The sequence below is a fragment of the Rhincodon typus genome, chromosome 19 (assembly GCF_021869965.1).
Source record: "Rhincodon typus isolate 14 chromosome 19, sRhiTyp1.1, whole genome shotgun sequence".
NCBI classification, from domain to species: domain Eukaryota; kingdom Metazoa; phylum Chordata; class Chondrichthyes; order Orectolobiformes; family Rhincodontidae; genus Rhincodon; species Rhincodon typus.
This window is the reverse complement of record NC_063350.1, coordinates 6334115-6353396: the sequence shown is the minus strand read 5'-3', so window position 1 is coordinate 6353396 and position 19282 is coordinate 6334115. Positions and strand designations below refer to the sequence as shown.

Below are 19282 nucleotides of genomic sequence, written 5' to 3'. Positions count from 1 at the left end.
GAAGAAGGGTCTAGGCCCGAAACATAAGCTTTCCTGCTCCTCTGATGCTGCTTGGCCTGCTGTGTTCATCCAGCTCTACACCTTGTTATCTCAGATTCTCCAGCATCTGCAGTTCCTACATCTCTGAAACAAAGGAAAATGGTTCTGCTTGTTGAAGACCAAACATTTCAGACACTACAAATGCCGCAGGAGTTCCTCAGATCAATGCTCTAGTCACAACCATCTTCAAAGTTGCTTCATCAATCACCTTCCTTCCATCAAAAGGTCAGAAGTGACAATATTCACTGATGATTGCAAAACGATCAGCACCATTGGTGAGCCCTTTGTAACAAAAGCAGTCCGTATCCCTGTGCAACAACATTCAAACTTGGGCTCATAAGTGACAAATAGCATTCGTGCCTCACAATTGCCAGACAATGACCATCTGCAACACAAAGGAATCTAAACATCTTCTCTTATCATTTAATTGCTGAAAACCCCACTACAACATTCTGGAAATTGCTTTTGACCAGAAACTGAATTGGATCAGTCATATAAATACTGTGGCTACAACAGCAGGTAAGAAACATGCAATTTGGCAGTGAATAATTCATCACCTATCTCTCAAAAGTCATCTGCAACCTTCAGTGCACAGATCAGGGACGTGATCGATATTCTCCACTTGCCTGGATGAGTGCTGCTCCAGTAACACTCAAGAACCTCTATCATTCAGGACTAAACAGTCCATTTGATTAGTGATTCTTTTCATCGAATTAATCATTCACTGTCTCCACCACCAATGCATAGTGGCAACAGTATGCACTATATAAAAGATCTACTGTGGCAACAAGCGAATGCTCCTTCAACAGCACCTTCTAAACCTATGACCTCCTCCACCTGGAAGACAAAGGAAGCAGCTAAATGGAAACCATCATCTGTAAGTTCCCCATTAAACCACACTGTCGTGAATTGGAACTGTATGGGTGTTGCTTCACTATTGTGAGTCAAAATTGAGGAACTCATAACAGCACTGTAAGTGTATCTACATCAATTGGATCTGTAGTATTTTGAGATTGGCCAACAACTTCCACATGCCATGAAAGAATTAAAAAGTACATCCATATTGAAGTTAAAAATGGGATTTTTATCATAAAAATAGAAAATCTGCAACAGCACAGTGCTTGAAAGGTGAAGGTCAAACATTTCTGGAAATAAGTCATTTTAAACATAGATTATTTCAGATTAGATTGTTTATGTTCTTTGACAAAAATTTTAAAAAGTTCCTTTTTGATCAGAATGTTCTTTCTGTTTCACCTGATTCCAGCTGCATATCCTAAGCTGTTGCTTTGTCAGATATGATAGTGCCACTTTGTTTTCGGCCTCTTATGTTGTTTATCATAGGGATGTGTAAGCCTCGATTTCATTCTAACTTTACTTCCTCCAGTGCCCAAAATAAGACCATTTAAAAAAAAATTCCATTTAGGATTTCAGGTATCGGCTGTTTTCTTTGATATTACAAATTCCAATTTTGCTGATTTTATTTTAGCAATCTGTCTTTGTAGGCGCCTTACCAGATAGCTAAAACTGTTCTGTTGTGCAAGTAAACATGGAGAGTTAGCGTTGTGTGTAGTAAGCTTTAACTACTTCAGTTAGTGAGTACAAGTGTTTTTGGAACATAAGAATAAAAGGACAAGAAAGAAAGAAGGCTGTCGTAGTGTGAGGAGGATATATAAGAGGGGCACGATTAATGCTTGGGAGAGTAGAAAAGGGCAATTCTCCCAGGAATTGATAAGAACCAAGGTCCAGCTGATTTTAATTTATGGGCTTCATTTCAATATTTGAATTGATTCTCCCTGTTAAAGCTGGCAGGACAAATGGCAAGGCCAGAGATATTAGCATTAGTATGGCACCAGGAAAATAGTCCCACAATGTGAGTCAAATGTTTCTGGGCCAGTGGAGACCCAAGAATTCTTTCTGGGGCTGGAACACCATTCTGCTTCCCACAATGGCCAAATAATCCTCTTGAAAAATAAAATACATTCCACACGTTGGCCTTTTCTGGCCATTTTGTTGAATTCCTTTAGACTTATATCTGTCAATTTTAACTAGAGTGTCATGTGCAATGTTTTCTCTTCTTACTTGAACTTAGCTGCCTCTGGTGTCCCTCAAGGATCTATCATTTGCCCCTTCTTTTTTCATAGCTACAATCTGCCCCTTAGCAACAGCATCCAATATTGTAGCATTAGATTCTACATGTATTTTGACTTCTCAGCTAGTACTGTTTAACTGCTTGTCCAATAACCAGAAGTGGAAGAGACGATATTTCCTGCTATTAAGTACTAGGAAGACAAACCATTGTATTCAGTCCCTTTCGCAAAATTCATTCCCTTGCCACTGACTAATGGCACTTTTTTAAGTCTATTACTGTTGTAACACTTTGATGTTAAATTTAGCTTCAAGATGAGTCTTCTCCAAAACATCACACCATAATTAAGGACCCCCATTTCCAACTCTATAACATTGCCTGACTTCAACTTTTCCTCAAGTTATCTGCTGCTGGAACCCTCACCCACACCTTTGTTACCTCTAAACCTGATTCTTTGACATACTGCTAGCCAGTTTCCCATGCTCTACTCTCTGCACACTTGAAGCAGTTCAAAATTCTGTTGCCCATATGCTAAAGCACGCCAAATCCCAGTCAACCAACTCTCCTCTGCTCACTAATCTACGCTGTTCCCAGTCAAGTGATATCTCAATTTTAAATTTTTTATGCTTGTTTTCAAATCGTGGCCATGGCCTTTCCGGTCTAGATCTCTGTGTTGTGCAAATTCTGTGCCCTTGAGTATTCCCAATTTTGATTGCTCCACCATTGGTGTCTCTACTTTCAGTTGCCGTCGCCATAGCTCAGGAATTTCTTTCCTCTATCTGTCCACCTTTCTTCCCCTTATCCTCTTTTAAATTGCTCCTTGAAACCTTTTTCTTTGACCAAGCTTTGAGTCATTTGGCCTATTATCCCTTAATATGGCTAAATGTTAAACTTACCTTCCACTGAATTGGCTTGGAACGTTTTATTAAGTTAATGCTAAATTAAAGTGGCTGTTGTACGTATAAGAGCATTTTTAACTTCATACGTTTAACATTGTAGTTCTTCCTCAGTAGTGAACAGGAGTCTGTACTATAAACTGAAGTATCTGTGGCATGGTACTTGAACATACATCCTTGTTACTCAGAGGCATGGATGGCTGACAGCTACTTATAGTGAGTTTGCAGATCAACCAGGCTATCAAAAAGGAAGTACATTTTTCATAGGGCTGAATCAATACATTCATAACCCTAACTTTAAACTTAAACCTAATCCTGATTACTAGTGATGTACAGGGTTATGGGGTTGGGGTGGGTAAAAGCCGTTGAAGTATTCAATCATATCTGATCATATTGATGGGACAGGCATGATGGGCTGAATGGTGTACTCCTTTCCCAAGCTATTTTCCAACAATATCTTGCAGTCAGTCATTGTCGCATTGGGGAAAAATTATAGGGCTGGATATGTGTTTGCTGACTTACCTTGGCAAGAAACAAGAGCAACCTAAACAGCATGGTGGCATTTAAGCCTCAGGTTCCCTCCAGAAATTCCTTGAATAGTAGGACTTCTGAGTTTATCTGTGTTGTTGGAGTGACTTTCAACAGAACGGAGTTGAGGCCTTCTCTACAATTTGCCTGTTATCTTGTGGAGAAGGCCTATTGGAGTGCTAATCTGCCCCAATCGCTGCAAGCCAGATCTGAACATAGCAGCATCAAAGAAGTTCAAGATGCTGAATGTTTGCAGTAATTAAACTTATGCTATTTCTGATGTAGGGACAGAGCATGGAATAATATACATTTTCAAGAAATACCAACATCCTTGTCATAACAAGGTCATAATTCAGCCCGTGCCAAAAACAAAAAAGAACATGTTTAATCATCCTGGAGTCAAAATCAATTAGAATAGACTTTAAAAATTGTAACTAATTTTAATATTTACCAAAATATGAACATTGCTTGATTGAAATAAGAGATGTTATGCATTTCATTTCAATTTTAGTTCAAACTTTCAGATTGTTGGATGGGAAAGAATTAGTTTGAATCCAGGAAATGAAAAATCACAGCAGTTGAAAGAGGGGTGGGAGTGGAATGGAGAAGAAAACCATGCTTGTGGCTAGATACTATTGGAATGGAAGTTTAAATAAGAACACAAGAAATAGGAGTAGCAGTAGGCCATTCAGCCCCTTCTAACGGGAGAGCTTCATGTGGGTAAAGTTTTTAATACTTAGCACATTCCGGAAAATCTTCTCTTCAGTTTGAATCATTTAAGGTGAGATAGCATCTCTGCCAATCCTCACGGATTTCAGCCCATATGCAGAAGCAATGAAGATGCAATTGAAACTGTACTGTCACATTATATTAATGGAAATAAATGACAAAATATGTAAATGCCATGCTGATTATCTAAAACTGATGCAAATGCTATACTGGACAGCAGGATGCATTGGCCCTCTATGCTTAATTGGCACATGTTTCTCCCGAGGAGAACACTCCCTTTCCACAATTATCACCAAATGTTAACTGCATTGTTAGTTACATCAGGATCTGGCCATCAACCTGTGCATCTGCAGATGGCTTCAGTCTGGCCTCAGCAGTAAGATTTTGATAATGTGTATCTTGAAGGTTTGCATAATTTAAGTAGTTGACATGCTGAGCCATATTACTGTCACAGACAGCATTAACTAATAGCAAATCTAGTCAAAACATCAAAGACTATGAATCTAGTGATTTCATATACAACCTTGAATGTCGTGAGAAGTGTTGGAGGCAGAATAGGCAAAATATAGACAGAGTAAGCCAATACGTATAAACTGAATGACTTTGTGAAATAGAAGAAAAATTAGTCCCTTTTGACAAATTACATAATGAGCTCGCTTTGCTTGTTGATGACTGTAGAACATACAGAATTCAAGCACCTATTCTAAAAGTGCTAAAGCAATATGAATTACTTATTGCCCATGAAGGATATTCAGATATTGTTAAGGTGGAACAATGATTTTGTGAAGTCTGGTGACCAGTCGTTGTCATCAGCAATCACTCACTAACAAATATGATTGTCTACCTAGAAAAATCTATGTCACTGGTCCTGGGTTCTGTGGATCCTTGTGTGGCTGATGAGCCTGATCCAAGAGCCACGTCTCCGACCACAAATTTGGCAGGTGTTTCCAGGAGTTGGAATTGGCAGTTGGCCTTGAGATTGTCGGCATTCCTTTCTCTGATTTCTTTTCCATTTTTCCTCTTGCCATCGGATGTTCTCAAAGAATTGCATCCCTTCTGAGTTGGTTTCTGAATGAGGGGCTCTTGTGTATTGACATCTATATTGTTTTTCTTGAAGGAAATCAAGAGTCTTTGAAATACTTCTTTTCTCCTCCTCTCGTTTGAGTACGTTCCTTGAGCCCGACAAAGAAGATTTGCTTTGGTAGTCAGAATTCAGGCATCCAAACTATACAGTCCCCCAGCGGAGTTGGTTTTGGATGATCATGGCCTCAATACTGTTTCTGTTAGCTGCTTCAAGGATGCTAACGTTCGTACGACTGTCCTCCCAGCTGATGCAGACAATCCATTCCAAACAACATTATGGTATTACCCAAGGGTCTTGAGGTGGCATTTCTACATAGTCCAAGTTTCAGAACCATATAGAAAAATTGGAGGGATGACTGCCCTATACACAAGGATCTTAGTATCTGTACAGATGTCATGGTTGTCAAAGCCTTTCATCCTTAGGTGTCCAGAGACAAAGCTTGTACATTGAATGTAATATTGAATTTCTGCATTGATGTCAGCCTTAGATAGTGCAGAGTAGGGCTCCTGAGAGGTCAGTCGCAGCAACGGCATTGGCAGCGTCAAATGGGCCCAGCACAGCTCACAGTGGCGGGAGCATTGGTTGAGGCAACTGCAGAGTAGCGGCTCTTGTTCCAGCAGTATGGCACAACAAAGGGAACTTGAGCCTGGCTCCAAGGCCCATGGTAGAGCACTTAACAAGAAGGACTGTAAAGTTGAACACTATTTCTTTACTTCTTTATTTTCTGCCTTTGTGTTCTATGTCTTGGCTTATTTTTCTGTGTTTTAAGATTGTGTGAAGAGTGACAACACTGTACAACACTTTTCACTGTATTTTGTAACAAAATACACGTGACAATAAGTAAATAAATAGATAAAAGGTAGTCTCCCAGTTTGGGGAAATGTTGCACGTTTAGGAGGATTTCTTCATAGATCTTAATCAAGGGATGATCCGATAAGAGTGAACTTGACCTGAGACAGGTTGGTCAAAGATTTGAGCCTTCTTGAGGTTGAGGCTGAGAGCAGTTCTTCAGTATGCTTCCACAAAGGCATTAATGGAAGCATGAAGATTCTGTTCCAAGAGAGCAGGAATGACATTGTCAACCATATACTGAAGTTGCACAAGCAAGGTTGGTGATGTTTTCTTCTTGGATTTCAAACAATTGAGGTTGAAAAGATTTCCATCCATCCTGCAGACAATGTCCAAACCACCAAGAAGCTTGTTTTTGACAAAATGCAGAATGGTGGTGATGAAGATGGGGTAAGGGTGGGGGTGATGACAAATCCCTGCTTGACCTCCAAGGATTCTGTCATATTACCATTGGAGAGGTCTGTTGCTGAGATCTTATTTTGGAGGAGAAGGAGGATGGTGATGAATTTCACTGGATAACCAGCCTTTGAAAGGATCTTCCATAGAACTTCCCGATTGACTGGGTCAAAAACCTTGGTCAGGTCAATGAAGGTGATGTTCCTAGCATTTCTCTTAGACTTGCTGAGCAGTGAAAATCATGCCCATAATTCCACAGTTTGGTCAGAAGCAACACTAGCTTTCAGGAATGATTTCCTCTCAGATTGGGAGAAGGTGCCTAGCAAGAATTTGTGTGATAATTTCTAGGCGATGGCGAATAGGACGATTCCTTAGTTATTGTCTCCTTTCTTGAAGACATTGGCATTGGCAGCATCCCTGAGATTGGCAGGGGTTTCTTCATTGTCCCAGGTTTTCAGGAACAGATGATGGGTAAGCTCTGCTCCTGCAAGTTTGAAATTCTCTGCTGGTATCCAGTCTACTCCTGCAACTTTTCCATTCTTCATGTGTCAAATGGAGGCTTACACCAGGTTGGAGTCCATGATCATCTTAATGGGGAATTGGGGGATTTCCTCAAATATGTCCTTGTCGACGATTGTATAGTGGTTTAGGAGGTCTTGGGAGTGTTCTGTCCATCAGAGGCAGATGTTTTCTCTGTCTTTCAAAAGCGTGCCATCGTTATTTCTCACCGGTTTGAGGCCAAGGGAGTTGGCTCCATATATTGCCTTGAATTGAATTGAATTAGTTTTATTGACATATGTACTCAAATGGGTACAGTGAAAAGTTTACAAGTCAGCACTTAAGTTACCATCTTAGATACAACAAGTTCTTAGGAAAAATGTTAGAAAAATAAAGAAAAAAGAAACCCACCATTACAAATCATAAGAATAAATTAGAAGAGAAAGAAATAAAAAGTTCAGAACAACAGCCCATCCAACCAAGTCCACGGTGGCACATAGCCTCCAGTCCATGCCGGGCCATGACGCTAGACCATGCTGGGCTTCACTTCAAGGCTCTCGAGGCTGGGAGACCACTCTGAAATCTCCTCAAGGCCAGAAGTCCATGCTGAGGCCACACTAGGCTGAGAGATCACTAAGTGCTGCAAAGAGACTGCTGCGCCAGGCCCCACATGCTGCCGAGAGACCTTCACGCTGGGATGAGAGATCACCACACCAGGCCGTGGACTACCACACCAGGCCAGAAGACCACCATACTGTGCTCAAAGACCTCCATGCTGGAGACTAAATAGGTTGTGGCAGCTGTCAACAGCGCACACTTTTTGGCTCAGGAATTGATAAGTGCTGTGCTGTTAGGCACAAAAAACCCCAGGTGTCATGCTTTTCAACAAGGAGTTGCAGCTCCTTAACATTCTCGGCTACCATTGGTTCTTGATTTCCTTAGTTCTTCTTTGTAACTCCACCTTTGTTGTTTGATGAGTTCTTCCCTTTGCCTCATTGGTGATGATGTTTTACCAGGCAGGAAGGGCTTTCCTCTTCTTGTCCGTAAGATTTTGAATGATGCGATCATTCTCATTGAATCAGTCTTATTGTTTCCTAGTCTTGTAGCCAATGGCTTCTTCATAGCATGAGATGAAGGCTCTCTTCAGCTCTTTCCAGATTTCCTTCGCTCTATTAAAATGAACTGTTTGGAGTTTTTGATCAGTACATTATTGGAAGCTCGCTAGTCTACCTGGCTCTTGAAACTGATCAACATTGAGATTTTTTTTAACAATTCGTTTGTCTTCAGCTGCTTCTGGTGGCATTTGACAGACATTGAGGAGTGGATGGGCCAATGGTCTGTCTATCATACATCTGCATTGGTCATTGCTTTGGTAATGAGGACATCCTTTAGGTTTTGGGATTAAATGATGACTTAGTCAATCAAGAGCAATGCCTTGAATGTTGATGTCTCCAAGAAGCCTTGAACCTGCCTCTTTGATGTAACAGTGTGTTGATGATGTCCAGTTGGTGTTCCACACATGTGGTGAGCAGGAGAATCCCACTGGTGTTACAATTCCAAACTCTTTCCTTTCCAATGGATTCCTTTCCAGTGTTGGATGTCCTTTCCTAGTGTTAAAGCCTCCAAGGAGGATAATTTTATCTTCGTTCGGGATGTTGGCAAGTAAGGTGTACATTGTGAAGGAGAAACCTTTGGATCATCTGTGGCATTCAAGGTTGGAGCTCTAGGCACTCCCGACTATTGCCTCTGGAGTTGGAGAGTCATAAGGTGATCGTTGATGCCATCAAGGAGCTCCGAGAGTTGGTTGACAGGTTTGTTCTTGATAGTGAATCCAAATCCACATGTCCTGGGTTAATCCTCCGGTTTTCCTCTCCAGAAGAAAGTGTAACCACTGCCTCCTTCCCTTAGCTGCCCTTCGCCTGCTCTCCAAGTGTCCTGCAGGGCAGCGATATCAATGTTGAAGTGCCTTAGTTCACAGACAACGAGGGCATTTCTTCATTTTGCTCATTGTCCATGAAGATTTGTATATTCCAGGTTCCAAGATTGAGTTTCACTTTGGTTTTTACATGCTGGTAAATGAGCCTGCTTGTTGCAGTTTTCCAGCCAGGTTGGTGACAGAACACACTATTTATAGGGCATCTTTTTTAGCCCCTGCCCCATGCAGGGTAAGCAGAGAGGATCCTGAAAAGAACTGCTCAGTTGTGAAGAAAGCTGCTGAAATGCCTTCCTATTAATATTCCAAAAGTGAAACCACTGAATCAATCTCCACCACCCACATATCGGTCCAAAGTGTGTGCGTGTCTGTGTGTGTGAGATAGCTGTTGCAGTGGGGTTGTGAGTGGTCTTGAATTCCTCGAGCTGGATGCTTTGTGTGCAACGTCTTTTAGTGTGGGAATGCTGTTGCACATCAACAGAAGGCAGACCAAGTTCCAGTGACAAGGGAACTTCAATGACTGCGATTTCTCAACTGCTGCAGCTTTCATTCACCATCACAGCTGTTGATATCACATGAGTATCTTCTGCCTGAATCGCCATTGAGGTCTTGTTTTGGATTGTACTTTGTCTGGTTCCTCTTCTCCTGCCTTGCCATCATGAATGACCCTGCCAGGAGTTGATAACTGATAGCATCACTCTTGGGATCAATGGAATGCTCAAGCAAGGTGGCAATCCACAGAATGGAGTGACCAGTAATGTATCACTAAGAAGCATTTGTTAGTGCATAGCTTGCATTCACAATGTAAACTCTGTTAAACAATGTAACAGAGCTTTCAACTATTGCAATTGCTTCCAGTTGATGCTTCTGGGGGAGTGCAAGCAACCACTGGCAATCAACTTTTTTCGCTGTTTCGTGCTCTACGTAGCAAATGGCTGGAAGTGACTACAACACATTCCATAACCAGCTCTTTGATCATTTCTGTCCTTTACAAGTTATTGGATTTGCTGATTCTATCATTACAGACAATGAACCGCAGTTGGTTTGCAGTCAGTCCATGAAGTTCCTAGCAAGCTACAGAATTCACCAGAATAAAGTATTGAAATGTAATGTGCTATTTAATGGTGTTATCGAGCAAATCAATACGGGTAGAGTGTGAGTTAGAATCATTGAGGGAAAAGCATTTGATGCCGCCATTCAAATCCTGCGTTGTATGTATCGAGGACAATGTTGCTGTAGTACCTGGTTTGCTTCCCACAGTTACCTAGACTACACCTCCTCTCACCCACCTTCCTGCAAGAATGCGATCACCTACTCCCAATTCCTCTGCCTCCGCCGCGTCTGCTCCCAAGATGGGGTGTTCCACTCCTGAACATCCCAGATGTCGTCTTATTTCAAGGACCGCAACTCCCTCACTTCGGAGGTCGAAAAAGCTCTTGATTGCATCTCTTTCGTTTCCCGCATCTCTGCCCTCCCATTCCCTCCCCGCAACAAAAACAAACACCATCTGCAAACTAGAGGAGCAGCACCTCATATTCCATCTCGGGAGCCTACAGCCCGAAGGCCTAAACACGGAATTCACCAGTACTAGAATCTCCCCACCTCCGGCCTCATCCCATGTCCAACTCTCCCTTTCATGCCACCTACGTAGGTACAGTGAAAAGTTTTGGTTTGCATGTGGTACAGGCAGATCATACCATACAAAGTGAATTGGAATAATAGAACAGAATGAAGAATACAATGTTACGGCTGTAGAGAAGGTGCACAAAGAGTAAGATCAATGTTAAACTTAAAATTTGAGAGCTCCATTCAGATGCCTAGTAACAGCAGGGAAGAAGCTGTTCTTGAATCTGTTGGTATGTGTGTTTAAGCTTTTGTATCTTCTGCCTGATGGAAAAGATTGAAAGAGATTATAGCCAGGATGAGGGGTGTCTTTGATTATATTGGCTGCCTTCCCAAGATAGCGAGAAGTATAGATGAGATCAATGGATGGAAAGTTGGTTTGCATTATAGACTGGGCTGTGTTCACAACTCTCTGCAGTTTCTTATGGTCCTAGGCAGAGCAATTGTCATAGCAAGCTGTGATGTATCCTGATAGAATGCTTTCTAAGGTGCATCAAAAAAAGTAATCGTCTTTATGGATATGCCAAATTTTCTTTGCCTCCTGAGGAAGTAGAAGCATTGTTGTACTTTCTTGACCGTACGGTCAATATAGGTGGACCAGGAAAGATTGTTGGTGATCCTCATTCCTAGGAACTGGATGCTCTCGATCATCTTCACCTCAGCACCATTGATGTGGACAGGGGTGTGTCTTCCACCTTGCTTCCTGAAATCAATGACCAGCTCTTTCATTTCACTGACATTGAGGAAGAAATTGTTATCTTTACACCATGCTACCAAGCACGCTACCTCTTTCTTGTATTCTGTCTAATCATTGTTGGAGATCCAGCCTTCTACGGTTATATCATCAGCAAACTTGTACACGGAGTTAGGAAGGAATTTGGCCACACAGTCATGAGTGTACAGGGAGTATAGTAAGGGCATGAGTACACATCCTTGCAGGGCGCCAGGGTTGAGGATTATCGTGGATGAGGTGTTGTTGTCTATTTTCACTGGTTGCGGTCTGTGGGTCAGGACGTCAAGGATCCAATTGCAGAGGGTGGAGCAAAGACCTCAGAGTTTGGAGATTAGTTTGGTTGGAATTATGGTGTTGAAGGCAGAGCTGATTACTACGTCCTGGCCACTTGCCATTTCTGGAACAACTTGCCATTTCTGGAACAACTTGCCACTCAACAGATATCCCAGAATTCACCAGCATCCCTTGCATCCTTGCCATCTTTAGAAGCTCCTTATGCACCAGGACAAGCACTGTCAGTCCAGAGCTGTCCTGCATGGTTGCTGCCATTTGCATCAGACATGCTAGACAAGGGAAATCAGCACCCAGCTTTATGGGTAAGGCCTGGATGTCCAGATGGATGGGGTGGTTCATAGACAGGATTTCCTGTATCTCCAGGACCAGCAGAGGAGTCTATAACACCGGCCCATGCTACACTGGTCTGAGGTTACTATTCATGTTGAAGCAGTCTCAGCGATCTGGAGGAATGTACAGCACTGTAGGAAGAAGATCAATGTCCTTCTCCACTCTGCCAGTTTAAGTGCCGACAGCTTCTCTCCAATATCTCATATATACTCTACTTCTGCTGTTGTATCCACTCCTAACAACCACTCTCAGTATTACATAGAACATAGAACAAGACAGCACAGGAATGGGCCCTTCGGCCTACGATGTTGTGCCAAACATGACGCCAAATTAAACTGATCCCTTCTGCCTGCCCGTGGTTCATATCCTCCAATCCTTGCATATTCATGTGCTTATCTAAAAGTCCCTTATCGTATTTGCCTCTACCACCACCACTGGCAGTACGTTCCAGATTCCTACCACTCTCTGTGTAAATAAACTTGTCCCTCACATCTCCTTTGAACTTTCCCCTCTCACCTTAAAGGCTTGCCTCCTAGTATTAGACATTTTAACTCTGGGAAAAAGATTCTGACCTTCATAATTTTATAGACTTCTATCAAGTCTCTCCTCAGCCTTCACTGCTCCAGAGAAAATAACCTGAGTTTTTCTATACTCTCCTTATAGCTCGTACCCTCTAATCCAGACAGCATCCTGGTAAACCTCTTTTACACCCTCTCCAAAACCTCCATATCCTTCCTGTAATGTGGCAAACAGAATTGAATGCAATACTCTACGTGTGGCCTAACCAAAGTCTTACTAAGCTGCAACATGCTATCCTGCCTCTTGTACTCAATTCCCTGACTCATAAAGGCAAGAATGCCATACTTTTTCTTTACTACTCTATTTACTTGCATGGCAACTTTCCGTGAGCTATGGACTTGAACCCCAAGATTCCTCTGTACATCAATGCGTCCAGGGTCTTGCCACTAACAGTATACTTTTCCCTTAACATTTGATCTCCCAAAGTGCAGCACCTCACACTTACCTGGATTAAACTCCATCTGCCATTTCTCCTCCTATATCCTGCTGTATCCTTTGACAAACGTCTACACTATCCACAACTCCACCAATCTTTGTATCGTCTGCAAGCTTACTAATCCATCCTTATACATTTTCAGCCAGGTCATTTATATATATCATAAACAGCAAGAGGTACCAGTACGGATCACTGTGGAACACCACTAATCACAAACCTCCAGGCTGAAACCTGCAGCTACTACCTTCTGCCTTCTACGGGCAAGCCAATTCTGAATCCATGTGGCCAAGTCACCGTGGGTCCCGTGTATCTTAATTTTCTGGATGAGCCTACCACGAGGGACCTTGTCGAAAGCCTTATTAAAATTCATGTAGGCAACTCTCATCGATCACCTTCGTCACCTCCTTGAAAAATTCAATCAAGTTAGTAAATAAGACCTGCCCTGCACAAAGCCATGCTAACTGTCCCAAATTAGGCCATTCTTTTCCAAATGTGCATAAATCCTATTCTTAAGAATTCTCTCCAATAGCTTCCCAACCAGCTGTGTGAGATTCACCAGTCTGTAGTTTCCTGAATTAGCCTTATTTCCCTTCTTGAACAGAGGAACAACATTAGCTACTCATCAGTTTTCTGGGATCTCTCCAGTGGCTAGCAAGGATACAACGATCTTGGTCAAGGCCCCAGCAATCTCTTCTCTTGCCTCTCTCAATAACCTGGAGTAGATATCATCGGGCCATGGAGACTTATCTACCTTAATGCTCTTCAAGAGATCCAATACCACTTCTTTCTTGATCTCAAAATGCCCATCTCAAATTTCATGTGAATTCTTCCCCACTTGCCCGCTCCCAACCTGGGCCCTGACACCACTAACTTTGCCTGGCCTGTACGCTGTGTGTTAATTTGCTCTGGACACCTCACAGACGCACATCCACTTTAGTCTTCCATAATACCTGCCTTTTTTACATTCCGAAGGGAAAACATCCTGCAATTGGGCAGAAAGATCCAATTTGGGTGTGTGATGAGCTGTCTATCAATTAGCTGCTTAGCCTTTATGAGGAGATGATTCTGTCTGCCTGGAGCAAGGCTTCAACTGGTATTTGAGCCAGTCCTTGATTTTCTGTGCCCACAAGTCCTGGGCAAAGGCTAGTCCCTTGACTGAGGGCCTGCTGACAATATGACAAGCTTTCTGACTTTGTGACTGTGCTAAACTGCCTGGCAAGACAGCAATAATATGAACTAGTATCTTTAACTGAGAGAGCAGAGTGGGAAAAAAGTAATGCTGGGCAGACATGGTGTGAGTATCCAGCTAGGGTAAAACTGAGTAAGCACTGTGTAAGTGGACGATGAGCCCAGAGATACAGCTTGGTCCCTTATAAATGTGAACTAGGGCCCTATGCTTTCTGCAAGGAAGTGAAAGTACCTGGAGAAGGATAGATAAAGGAGCACACATCCTGATGAGCCAAAAGGATCATCTCAGCGAACCCTGTGAACATCGACTGATTTTCCAGTCTTACCCTCTTCCTATAACACCCGTTTTTTCCTGTCCGTATCTGTCTATATGTATCGGGGTAATTTATAAAGAGGTTATAGTTTTAACTGGTAGAGTTGTATATCAACAGTGAATTAGTTAATTTCACATACATTTCTAAAACCTTCAGCTTTTGTGACAACACCAAGAATAGTGGAGCTTGATTTCCAGCATGCTACCCCAGTCAGGCTAACATTGTTGAGTTTTCTCAATCACCAGCTTGTTTGGTGGGTTTCATAAAATGGGAGGCTGAATACTAATAAGTTGCGGCCATTAACAAGCGTTAATCCCCATCAATTGGCATCTCCTCATTGCCTAGGGAGAATCTCACCATGCCATTTGTGAAAAGCATAAGATAAGGTGCATGTTTCTCCTGATGTCTCTGAACTAGTGGCCTAATTCTTCCACACATTTAGTCATAACCTGTATCACTCGGACCCTGATAAGATTCCACCCATAGATTTTATTTTAAATTATGTGGAGCAGAAGAAGAGGGTAGGTAATTTTTTTTCTTTCCTTAATTTTTAATTCCCATCTTCTGCTGCCCCACTCAGAGCTGTGTTTCTTTTGCAAGCTTTGCCAGGCCAATTGACTGCAGGAGGAATGATTAAACCCAATCGTATCCTATCCCTCTATCCAAATGACCAAGTTTTTAGGCTAATCCACTGAGTAATGCTCAGAAGCATGAACCCTGCTAGATTCTCCCTTCCAGAACTCTTCAACTACCCAAATTAGAGCCAACTGGAGATTGAATCTGCACTCTTTTTATTTGTACAACCACTACTTAATAAGATCACTGGATCATTAGTGGATAAGATTAATTTCATTCAAAGTACATAACTTTACACTTGCCCTCTGCCTTTTACATTTGTCTATTTTGTTTATTTGTTCTACAGTATCAATGCTTTCTCTATCTTGATTGTATTTTTTTTACTTTTAGATGCAGAGTGTGAATCACATTGTCTTTTTCCTAAATTCACTGCTGAAAGGAGAACTAAAAGGAGTTAAGGGGGTGAGGCAATATTGACTATACTTTTACAAAATAAACTTTAAGTGGGAGCTTTGTGACATAACAATTAATATGAGTAAATATCTTGGTTTTGCAATTCTTTTGATGGTAGTTGTTGGTCATTACTTATACAAGTAAAGCCACTTTTTAAAAAGCCATATTGCAATATCAAATCATGCAGGCTGAAAGCTAATTCCCAGCACAGACTGAATTGGCCAAACTCAGGGCAGCAACTGAGACACTAAATCAGCTTTAGCACCTTGAGATGAAAGGTAAAAAAATCAGTCAAATTTCACACCCATCATTCATGACTATTCATTGACTGCTCCGGAAAGGCATTTGTATATGGTTAATGGTCAAGGATTGGGCTCAAATTCAATGCTGCCATTAAGTCAATATCTAAGTTCAGAACAGGCAAAACAGCAGTTTAGGAAAGCAGCTCATCACCTTTCTAAGAGTAATTTAGAGATGGACAATAAAAGCTAACTTTGACAGTAAAGTCCACAGTCGCAGCTATTACTGAGTCACAGAATAGTGATGCCAAAAGAAAGAATGCAGCTTGTGTCGTACATCTAATATATTAAGACAGGCTTACTAGCTTCTTAGCACCAGAATTTGCCACATGAAATGGATTAGCACAGGCATTTCAGCTAATACAATCCCAGTCACATCACTAGGCACGTGGCATGGTGGCTCAGTGGTTAGCACTGTTGCCTCATAGCGCCAGAGACCCGGGTTTGATACTACCCTTGGGCGGCTATCTGTGCGGAGCTTACACGTTCTCTCTGTGTCTGCATGGGTTTCCTCCGAGTGTTCTGATTTCCTCCCATAGTCAATGATGTGCAGGTTAGATGGATGGCCATGCTAAATTGTCTGTAGTGTCCAGGGATGGACAGGCTAGGTAGATTAGCAATGGGAAATTCGGGGTTGTGTCTGGGTGGTTGGTCTTCGGAAGGTTAGTGTGGATTCAATGGGCCAAATGGCCTGCTTCCATGCTATAGGGATTCTGTGATTGTTTTATGAAATAATTCTATTTACTCCTTTTTACACTTTTTACACTTTTTTACAGGATTTAAAGAAGCCCTTTGAAAAAGCTTGGAAAGATTATGAAAGCAAATTGTGAGTTTCAAGGCTATTATAATGCTCGGAAAGAGTGGAAATATATTTTATATTCTCTTCCTCACTCCCTGTTGTTCCCTATCACAGAACTACATAATGCAGGAGAATACTCAGCCCAATAGTGCCTATGCCAGAGCCATGAAAGAACTATCTAATTATTTCACTCCCCGATAGCCCTCATGTTTTTGAGTTTCAATGCATGTACTCAATTCCTTTTTAAAAGCTACTTTCCAACACGCTTTCACTATCCTTTTAAGCAATGCTTTTGAGACTATAACAGTTCGTTTCATAAAACAAAATTGTCAATCATAATCAAATGCTAATGTTAGTTATGTAAAGGTTATGTTAAATTCAGATCTTGAAGAATTCCTCTGGAAGGAATATGCAAACGAATGTACAATGCATAGTAGCTGAAGGTCCTCTAGAAAGTGTTCTCCTTTTCTGTCAGCAATAAAAGAGGATCAGCTTATGTCTATGTCCACATTTTCTTGTATGATGCTTTAATTATCCTACATGAACAAATCTGATCAGTGTTTCCATTAGCAGCACTTCTGTACCGTATTAGCTGCAGTGTGATTTATGTCTTTGTTGACCAAAGGCGTTAAGAGTTGCTAACCAGATATTACTTTGCGTGACTGCAACTGTTATAACATAATTGTTACTGTTATAAGGTTTAGATCAGCAGTTAGAGAAAAAGTTCTTTAAAGTTAGTTACGCTTATCGTAGATTCATAAAATCCAAGTTACCATGAACAAAACAACTTAAATTTAAGAATTGGAACAGGACAATCAGAATAGTGGAACTGAATGGCATTTGGTATCCAAGACTGCATTAGTTATTCATCGAAATTAAGCTCTCAGTCTATTGTGCAAAGTAACATGTTAGGCTTTAAAGGGTGGCTTGCCTCCACCAAGTGGACTTTAGTTATTCAGCCAACAGAATGTACTGACCAGCTGCTGGACTTGAATGAAATCTGGTCTCTTTTGAGCATCAGGCCTCAGTTTAAATCAGCAGAGTGCAGCAAAATTGAGATTTGGCCAGCCCCTGGGCCCAATGAAGGTAGGTGGAGTTTAGAGAAAGGGGTTTGGAGAAATCATCTTGTGTAGACAGGGTTACAGACATGGAGCAGCAGCAGAACAGCCTGAATTTGTGTAGCCAAGACAAACTATTAATGAGCAATGATTGTTCACAATCCTCCATCAGTTCAATCCTACATTCCTCATAAGACCAATTTGGGCCAGTGATTTGTAACCTTAAGTATCTTCACAACCATTTCCAGTAATTTGGCCAATCATAGGAAGAAAATATATTGTTTGACCTCCAAAGTGAATGTGAACATGGTTAACATCTGGCGTTCTGAAGAAGGGTCACTGAACCCAAAACCTTTCCCTCCTTTCTGTCCACGGATGCTTCCAGACTTGCTGAGTTTTTCCAATAACTTTTGTTTTTGTTTAACTTCTGGGGTGTTTGGTAGGGTTCCAGTGGGTGCATAGATGACTGCTATAGCTGATTTGTGCCCAGACGGTTTTGCTGTAAACAGGACAGGATAGTTTTGAATAAGACGCTGACTTGGGTTGCTTTGTATTTTCTGTTTCCTTCTGATATTCAGTTGCTTTCAAAGGAAGTCGCATAATTTTATTTGATTGCATCATGTGCAGCGATTCAGGGTGTACTTCTCCCAGTATTACGATATAGTGATAGCATTGCCAAACCAAATCAGCTTCACTATCACTAGATTTGCAATATGGTGAAATTAAAACATTCAATGACCAGCAAAATTTCCCAATTGTTCCTAAGCAAACTTTACAAATAACTGATCTTGAACACCAATTTTTTAACCTAAACAAAATTTCACAGTTTATTATTAATAATGTAACTTTGGCAGAATACAGAAAAATGACAAGGATAGCATGATTGTGACCATGTCAGCCAGGTGGATCTCATAAAATGAGTTCCCTGATTAGTGCTGTTAATATTGTCCAATCAGGGAGCCCGAACTGACAGATAAAAAGAGAACTGTTATATATGCTGTCACTCTGAGAGCTGGCTGTGAGGGAACTGGATCAGTGTCAAGGACTTCCCACATGTAAATAAAGGGTGACTTGGTGACGGGATACCTGCCTCTGCAGAGCTACTTCAGTGCCGATGAGAGTATAGAACGTTCCTGAAGAAATTTGCTCGCAACAGTCATCTTTAAGTTGGCATAAATATTTTTGGCTTGACTCGTTCAATCCTGCCATTGAAGCATGGGCCCAGTATGTGGAAAGAATGCGCTTTATTTGGGCAAATAACATTGGACCAGATGGAAAGCAACAAATAATTCACCTGACAGCTTGTGGAGCTGCAGCGTTTTCAGTTATTAGGATCCTTCTCTTCCTGAAACACCAGATAGTAAAACCTATCAAACCACTGTCGATTGTCAGAAAACCCATGTGGTTCACTAATGTCCTTCAGGGAAGGAAATCTGCCATCCTCATCTGGTCTGGCCTACATGTGACTCCAGACCTACAGCAATGTGGTCGACTCTCAATTGCCCTCTGAAATGGCCAGAAGTGCCAAATGGATGATCCATCTCTGCCTCCTCCAGTTGTCC

The 19282-nt window shown here is 41.6% G+C and overlaps 1 protein-coding gene across 6 annotated transcripts in view; it reads left to right on the top strand.

Moving 5' to 3' along the window:
* LOC109938466 (arf-GAP with SH3 domain, ANK repeat and PH domain-containing protein 1-like) overlaps positions 1–19282 on the top strand; it is a 216114-nt gene that overhangs the window by 80578 nt on the left and 116254 nt on the right. For 4 of the 6 annotated variants that reach the window (XM_048608240.1, XM_048608242.1, XM_048608241.1 and 1 more), the window contains 2 exons: positions 15502–15573; positions 16640–16689. In XM_048608240.1, coding sequence (XP_048464197.1) covers positions 15502–15573; positions 16640–16689 — 122 coding nt within the window. Of the gene's footprint in view, positions 1–109; positions 559–694; positions 917–15501; positions 15574–16639; positions 16690–19282 lie in introns of those variants that run through there. The other 2 variants (XM_048608245.1, XM_048608244.1) reach the window with 2 other exon arrangements.